At 44.0% G+C, this 8,265-nt stretch overlaps 1 protein-coding gene across 1 annotated transcript in view; it reads left to right on the plus strand.

Moving 5' to 3' along the window:
* The window catches only part of SMOX (spermine oxidase), a 50,445-nt gene extending 46,408 nt beyond the window's left edge, over positions 1-4,037 (plus strand). The window contains exon 7 of the mRNA XM_047068216.1: positions 2,490-4,037. Coding sequence (XP_046924172.1) covers positions 2,490-2,501 — 12 coding nt within the window. The 3' untranslated portion in view covers positions 2,502-4,037. The remainder of the gene's footprint in view (positions 1-2,489) is intronic.
* The last annotated feature ends 4,228 nt before the right edge of the window (positions 4,038-8,265 follow it).

The following is an 8,265-nucleotide window of genomic DNA, read 5'->3' on the forward strand; positions in this document are numbered from 1 at the left end:
CTGTCAGCATGGAACGCAATGTGGGGCTTGAACTCATGAACCGTGAGATCATGACCTGAGCTGAAGTCAGATGTTTAACCAACTGAGCCACCCAGGCACCCCCGAAAATTCTCAGATTTTTAAAAATTAGTTTTTAGTGACACAAGTACTTGTGAAAATATTCTCCTAAAAATAAAGGAACTTTACAGATAAAGCTGGAGTTTCCTGTGATCATTTCCTTAATTCTGATCCCCCATCTTAAGAATTTGGTGTTTGTCCTACCAAAATATAAAAATACATTTCTGCATACATAATATGTGAATGAAAATTATATAGTATTTTGTATGTATATGTATTTTTAGATAAATGGAATCACCCTGTACATATTCTCTCTTTTTTTTTTAAGTTTATCTTTTTTTTTTTTTTTTAAATTTTTTTTTCAATGTTTATTTATTTTTGGGACAGAGAGAGACAGAGCATGAACGGGGAAGGGGCAGAGAGAGAGGGAGACACAGAATTGGAAACAGGCTCCAGGCTCTGAGCCATCGAGCCCAGAGCCCGACGCGGGGCTCGAACTCACGGACCGCGAGATCGTGACCTGGCTGAAGTCGGTCGTTTAACCGACTGCGCCACCCAGGCGCCCCTTTAAGTTTATCTTAATGTTTATTTATTTTTGAGAGGGAGAGTCAGAGCACGAGTGGGGGAGGGGCAGAGAAAGAGGGGGACACAGAATCCGAAGCAGACTCCAGGCTCCGAGCTGTCAGCACAGAGCCTGATGCGGGGCTTGAACTCATGAATGGTGAGATCATGATCTGAGCAAAAGAAAGTTGGATGCTTAACCCACTGAGCCACCCGGTGCCCCCATATTCTCTTTCAATTAGCTTTTTGTTCACACAACAAAAAGAGAACTCTCTGTTGAAATTATGTATCTCATATATTCCTTGTAACTGATACATAACATTTCATTGTATAACCATGCTTCACTTAAGTATCCCCTTTGCCAAGGATGGACGTTTTCTTGTTTCTAGTTATTTGTTATTATAAACAATGCTGTAATAACCATAGACAATGCCTCTGTGTGCACCGTGTAAAGGTCCCTGGATCATAGGGTGTTAAGTATTTTCAGTTTTGGAAGACACCGCCAAATTACCCTGAAAAGCGGTTTGCCAAATTACACTCCCACAGATGGGGTATGTGAGCACTTGTATCTACGCCGTTTTGCCATCACTCAGTGTAATGAAAAATTCGTGTTTATTTATTTTTTGTCACCAGGTAGGTAAAACCAGGTGTCTCATTTTTGTTTTAATTGCATTTCCCAACTAGTGATATTTTTTCTTGTGATTATTAGAAATTCTCTGTCTCCCCTGCCCCGCCCCGCCCCCCCCCCCCCCCCCCCCGTGGGTTGTCTCTCCTATCCCTTAGCCCACAGTTTTGGTAGTTTCTTAGTGATTTGTAGGAGTTAAAAATATATATATATTGAGGACTATAGTCTTTTTGTGAATTGCATATATTTTCTTCCAGTCAGCTGCATTGTTTATGGGGTCTCTTGACATATAGAAGCTTTAAATTCAGAAAGAACAAACGTTCATGAATCTTTTCTTTTATGGTTTGTGCTTTCTGTAACCTATTTCAGAATATGCATTTCTATCCCAAGTCGTGAAGATAGGATTCTGTGTTTTTTAAAAAGAGTTCTTAAACGTTTATTTTATGTGTTTAGATCTTTAGTGGACTTGTGGTATGAGGCAGGGATTGGCTGCTTATCCCGATTATTTCTTGTTGGGTGGTCCACCTTTTCCCCACTGATATGAAATGCCATCAAATGATTATTTGATTTTTTGTCTTGCTGGGGAATAGGAAGGCTATTCCTGAATATTGGTTTATACTTGGCTAAATGCAAACTCTTTTATTAGTTTCAATTATTTATCCAGGACTTTTCTCAGGTTTTCTGGGTAGAAGGTCATATTACTTGCCAAATTTGATAGTCCTTTTTTTTTTTTTTTTTTACTGTTAATGTACCTGTTGTGTCTTTTTCTCTTTCCTTACTGTATTAAGTGTAGCTACTGGTACAATGTTGAGTAAAGGAGCGATAAGGGGATCATAGCCTTGTTCCAAACTTTAATGGGAATGCTTCTGCAGTTTCTAAGTATGCTGTTTGCTTTTGGTTTCTGGTGGGTACCTCTTATCAGGTTGAAGAAATCCCCTTCAAGATCTAGTTTGTAACTGTTTTATTATAAGTGAATATTGAATTTTATAAAATGCTTTTTTGGTATCAATTGAGATTATCATAGGGGTTTTCTCCATTTATCTGTTAATGTGTTAATTACATTAATATTTCTAATGTTTTCCCTGTATTTTGGATACCGTCTTCACCTTGGTGTATTAGTCAGCTTAAGCTAAATTCTGCTCTGGTAACAAACAATCCCTAAATCTTAGTGAATTACAACAGATGTTTATTTCTTGCTCATGACATATGAGCACTAAGGATTGATTTCATGTCTTCTTAATTCTAGGGCCCACGTTGATGGAGCATCTCATGGTAGATGGAAAAGAGAGATACTGGAACATCTTAACATTTCTACTCAGAAGTGGCATATGTTATTTCTATTTACATTTTATTGGTCAAAGCAAATCAGTGGCTGAACTTGCTTGATGTCAGTGAATAGGCATATAATCTTCCTGCAGAAAAGTACCCAGCAGGTTGGGGCAGCAAATGTTTTCATAATTATAATACAATCTATCATACTGGTCATGACATTATTATTTTAATATGCTGATGGATTTCACGTGCAAATATTTATTTAGGCTTTTGCATCTATGTTCACAAGTGACCTAAGATTTTTTATCTTAGGCTTTCCAGGCTTTTCTTTCTTCCCCTCTTGGGCTTTTAAAATAATTTGGGTAGCTTTGCATCTTTTTACTATATGCATTAGAAAAGTGTGTATAGAATGTTAAATATGTGGTTCCTGGAGGTTTAAAGAACTTACTTGCAAAACTGGTTGCATTTGGGTTTTTTGGAAGTAGAACTTTGATGTTTTAATTTCTTTTATGATCACATTCTGTTAACGTTTTCTACTTTTGGGGGGGTGCAATTTTGGTGATTTATATTTTCTTAGAAAACTGGCCTTTTCATGATGGTTTAAACATTTACTGCTTTCAAATTGTTCACAGTATTCTCTGGGACTTCAGTTATAGCCCCTTTTTGTTTCAGATTTATTCTTTTTCATTGTGTTTATGTTGACTGGGCTTTTTCGAAGGGTACTGTTTTAAAAGAAGAATTCATTCATGTCTGGGAATATTTGCCTCTTGCCTTTATGCCTGTATGATACCCTATTTGGGTCAGAAAACCACAGTCTCTCTTTATAACTCTTTTCTTCAACACACATGTACAATAGGATCTCATTTGCTTCTCACGGAAAATGTGAGCCCCTGGTAACAGACGGAGGAACCTGGGGCTTGGGGTGGTGGGGTCCTTGTTCTAGGCCACACGAGTGAGTGTTCCGGTCTGGGCCATTGTTTGTTCAGGCTCAGAGCAAGAACTAGATTGGTATTGCCACTGTGGTAGATGATGACAAAAGTTCTTCCCTCCTCCCTGTGACCCCATGCTTTGCCGTGTGACTTCGTATCTCCTCCCACTAAAGAGGTTACTCTGGGTTGAATTGTGTCCCCCACATTCATATGTTGATGTCCTAACCCAGCCACTTGTGATAGAGTGGAAGATTATTCAGCAAATGTTCAATCACTTTCCTTTCCCTCTGGGAGCAGAGTTTCTTTTCCTGCATAATCACTTTAGGCTTGGCCATCTGACTTGTTTCACCCAGTGGAACGTGAACAGACATGACATGATGTGATATGAGCAGAAGTTTTAAACGTTTGCACAGTTGGGTTTCACTTTTCATGTACTTGCCATTTGTCATGGGAAGAACGTGCCCCTGATAGCTGATGTTTCCTGGAGAGTATGGAGAAAAACGGAATAGATCTGTGTCCATAGAAGCCTGGAACCAAACCTAGGACCTGCAGACAGACACATGAACAAGAAATACAAATGCTTGCTCTTGTAACCTGTGAATTTACGGGTGGTTTGTTTTGCAGCATTATTGTGGCAATAGCTGACTGATACACCTCTCTCTGGGGAGTCACTCAGCCCAAAGGGGATATTTCTAGGCACTGATGATAGAACAAGCAGTGGGCCCATAGATGGGGGAGCCACCCAGGGTACAAGGGTGGCTCAGTCCCACAAAGGGGCCTGGCAGAAACCGGCCAAGGGATTCAGTTCCCTGGAGGATGCATTTCATGGCTTGACTCTGGCTTAAAGAGTTGGAGGAGACAGAAGCCAGTGGGCATTCTTTTAGTTCTGTTCTATCAGACTGAGGAGAGATCTTCTATCCCAAACTACCCAGTTCTCAGCTAATGAGGAAGAACTTTGTTCTAAAAATTCAGAGCTGATGGCTACTCCTCTTCCATCAAATGGAACATCTGAGAAGCTCTGCTGTCCTACTCTGCTCTCAGGTCTCTTTTGACCCCAGAGCCACAAGCCTGGACAGTCCAGTGAGCATGAAGTCTTTGCTGAATTTGCAAATGGTTGACTGATATCCTTACTCTACAGATCTGTTTTGAATTTCTATCCTCTTTTTAGGTCTTTGTTGGTGTTTTAAGGGGAGGGCTCTTAAGGGCTTGACAGGATGCCATCTTAAGTTGGAAATACTGTACTTATTTAAAAAGTCTTTCCCACACCAACAGTGTGTATGACTTTCAGCAGTAAAGTCAGGAGAAAATTTGTGTACGGACAACCAGAGTCAACCTCATAGAGATAGTGTTGGGGTTGGAAATGCAAATTTGGCACATGGATGTTCCTGTGGATGGCAACAGGGAAAGAAAAGGAACCCAAGAATAGGACTTGAGAATATGCTTAAATATAGAGGGAGACAGATAGAAGAGGGGCAGGAAAAAACAACTTTCCTGAGTTGTTAGGGACTCCTGACAAGACAGCAGGTCTAGATGGTAGCTTGGGAATGTTGAGTGTGGGTGTGGCACGTGGAAATGCCATCTGCAGAATCTCTAGAATCTACCTTTTTTTGTCGTTCTTCTCCATCCCTGTGGCCAGTGGCCACAGCACCATCATCTCCTGCCCGGATTATTGCCGTCACCTCTCTCCAGTTGGTCTCCTGCTTCGGCTCTGGTCCTTTTGCTTTTTTATCCCAACACAGCAGTCAGAGTGACCCTGTTCACCGAGAGTCCAATGCTGTCTATCTCCTCTTTCCTCAAGCCCTCCGAAGGCACCACCCGACTCACTTTTCCGCACCTGGAAGGCCGGGGTCCTGCTGTGACTTACACAGCCCTGCGTGCTTTGGCACTCATCACCTACTGCGTCTGGCACCCTCAGCCCCTGCTCCCCTCCTTTGCCTGATATGCACTGCCTACTCGGCCCTCCTCGCGAACCTCTGAACACACCAGGTCTCCTCCTCAGTCAGGACTGGTTCACCTGCTGCTCCCTCTGCCTAGAATGCTCTTTCCCAGAGGTCTGCATAGCTCACTCCTTTATCATCTTCAGGCCCTTTCTCAGACATCACCTCCTATCTGAGGACTTCCCTGGGTCCTTGATCTAAAAGGGCGATCTCCCCCATCCTCAGTACTTCTGTTCCCTTCCCCTGTTACATTTCCTTGTCACCACCTATTGTATATTTTATGTTGTTTATTACCCATCACTTCTGTGTCTCCTGAAATGAGGACTCTGTGGAGGCAGAATTTTTTTTCTTTTGTACACTGATGTCTCCCCAGCTACGGGGCACATCAGTAGGTGCTCCGTAAATATTATCAAATGCGTGCATTGTTCAATGACCAATTGACCAATGGTCAATGACCAATGACCAATGACCAATTGTTGCCTGGCCATTTGTTATTGGCTGGTGGGTGCTAGCTGGTTGAAATGCATCAGAGGGCATGTGGGCCCCACCTGTGCCGTTCACATCTGAAGCTAGAGGAACACCAACCATCTGCTCTATAAGAGGTCCAGGCATTTGGTGCTTGTAGACCCACTAGGACGACCCTGAGATGTTCCCTGAGAGCTGGTTTCTGAGGGTTCCAGACTGAAACGGGTCCATGATGGATGAGATTGGAGATAGGTAAAGCTAACTTAAAGGCACAGAGAAAGACAAAAGGCTGGGATCGAGGCATGAGTCATTTGGATGGGTGGTTGAAGAGGGATGTATCATGGAAACAGGCAGGATGCACAAGGAGGTGAATGTGTGAACTAGGATGGCCCTATGCCTGGTGCACTAAATCAACAGCTCTTTCTATTAACTTCCCTGCTCAGCCTCTGAATGCACTAAGGGACTTTCAGACCACAGTTTGGCTTCCCAACAAGTTCATTTGTCATCACGAGGACACTGGCTTGTAAACATACAGCTATATTTTTCCATTAAAAATGAGCACATTGGTCTTGGGCTTAGGAACTTCATGTCCTAGTGAGTTAGGTTGTCTGTGTCAGCTTATAGGAGGCTGGTAACTGTGGAGCCCTAACTGGATCCATTTTCTAGACCTGTGATACTAAGAACCGGCACCTTGGCTGGGGGCAAGTTCATTGAGCAAATAATGTCCCACTGGGCCTTTTGAGACACAGCCAGTGTTGATCCTTCCTAGTAGCTCCCTTTCCTTTTCACCGGTCTCTTTCCAAATCCTACACATTTGGCCAGTCTGGGAAGATGTCCTCAAGGCTGGGGGCTTCCAGAAAAACCCCTTTCTGTCAGGTTCCTAGTGAGAGGGGGAGCTCTCTGCTTATGCTGTTGCAGATTAGATAAGTGGATGCGGGCTTGAAACGTATTGACTGGCATAGATAGTGGGCACTGAGCCTGACTGCTGGATAGTGATTCTTTGCCTCTTCCTAATGCCAGAATTCTAATTTTCTTCAGAATAGCAGTGTGCCCAGTGGGAGGCTGGGGTCCTTGTTGCCCTAAAGCAAGGGTTGACAGACTTTTCCTGTAAAGGGCAAGATAGTAAAATTTAGGCTTTGTGAGCCAAGAGGAAACTTCCGTGTAATTTTCTCATCATGACATATTCTTTCAACCACCTTACTACCCCTTCCACTGAAACATGTAAAACTCATTCTTAGGTTGTGGGCTGTACAAAATCACGTGGTAGGCTGAGTGTGGACCTCCGCTCCCAAGCATCCAACCTATTTTTTTTTAATTTTTTTTTTCAATGCTTTTTATTTATTTTTGGGACAGAGAGAGACAGAGCATGAACGGGGGAGGGGCAGAGAGAGAGGGAGACACAGAATCGGAAACAGGCTCCAGGCTCCGAGCCATCAGCCCAGAGCCTGACGCGGGGCTCGAACTCACGGACCGCGAGATCGTGACCTGGCTGAAGTCGGATGCTTAACCGACTGCGCCACCCAGGCGCCCCATAACCTATTTTGACTTCATCAGTCTCCCTGGCAGGGTGGTTATAGGACTCAGTTCTGGCCCATAAGAGCCGAGTGGAGGTGTGCTTAGGGGAAGGGCTCAGGGAAAGCTTTTTGTTATCTTGATAAAAGCAGACTTTTCTCCTTTTTTTCTCTGTCTTGAATAAGAATGTGGATTTTGGAAACATTGATCATGATCAGGCAACAGAGAGTATGTGAGTCGACACAGCAGAGGTTAGAAGGCAGAGGCAGAGCTTGTGTCTGCGATGAACAATGCCCGCAGCCACCCACCCTGTAACTTGTCAAGTGAGAAAGATGACGCCCCATGTTTAAGCAGCTGTCCCTCAGCGTCCTCGTTACCTGCAGTTGCATTCTTCACCTTTCCAGCGTGCTAGAGATGTCCATGGCTGTCTGCTCCTGGCCCATCTGGGAATATCACTCCACCCACGGACACTGGCACCTGGACAGCTGTGTTTTATACCACGTGATCTGACCCACTTCTGCCTGCCTGCCCAGCTGATCAGACTCGACCCCAAATTAGCCAATCCATAGGCTGGCCAGTGACCTATGACCTCTGGGGCTTGGCCCAAGAGATGAGTGGGGCCAATCTGGCCCGTCTGAGGACCCCTTCTTTGGTTTCTGGCAGGACAGAAAGAGGTAGACACAACGGTATGATGGAGTCATGTGAATGATGAACCCCTGGAGGGAACGCCCATAAATGTCATGGGGGAGGTCCCTGGAATTGCCTCCCATGCATCCCTCCCTCCAGATGCCGGCTCTGAGAGCTCAGGCTGTCGTGGCCCCAGTTCTTGGATTTCTTCTGGATTCCAAATGCATCCTGCATTTCCTGCTTAGTTCCTCCCCAGACCAGAGCAATTTGAGGATGTAGG

Source organism: Lynx rufus, unplaced genomic scaffold (genome assembly GCF_022079265.1).
Source record: "Lynx rufus isolate CCGP_SWC_20201006 ecotype Redwood Valley unplaced genomic scaffold, mLynRuf1.p SCAF_8, whole genome shotgun sequence".
NCBI lineage: Eukaryota > Metazoa > Chordata > Mammalia > Carnivora > Felidae > Lynx > Lynx rufus.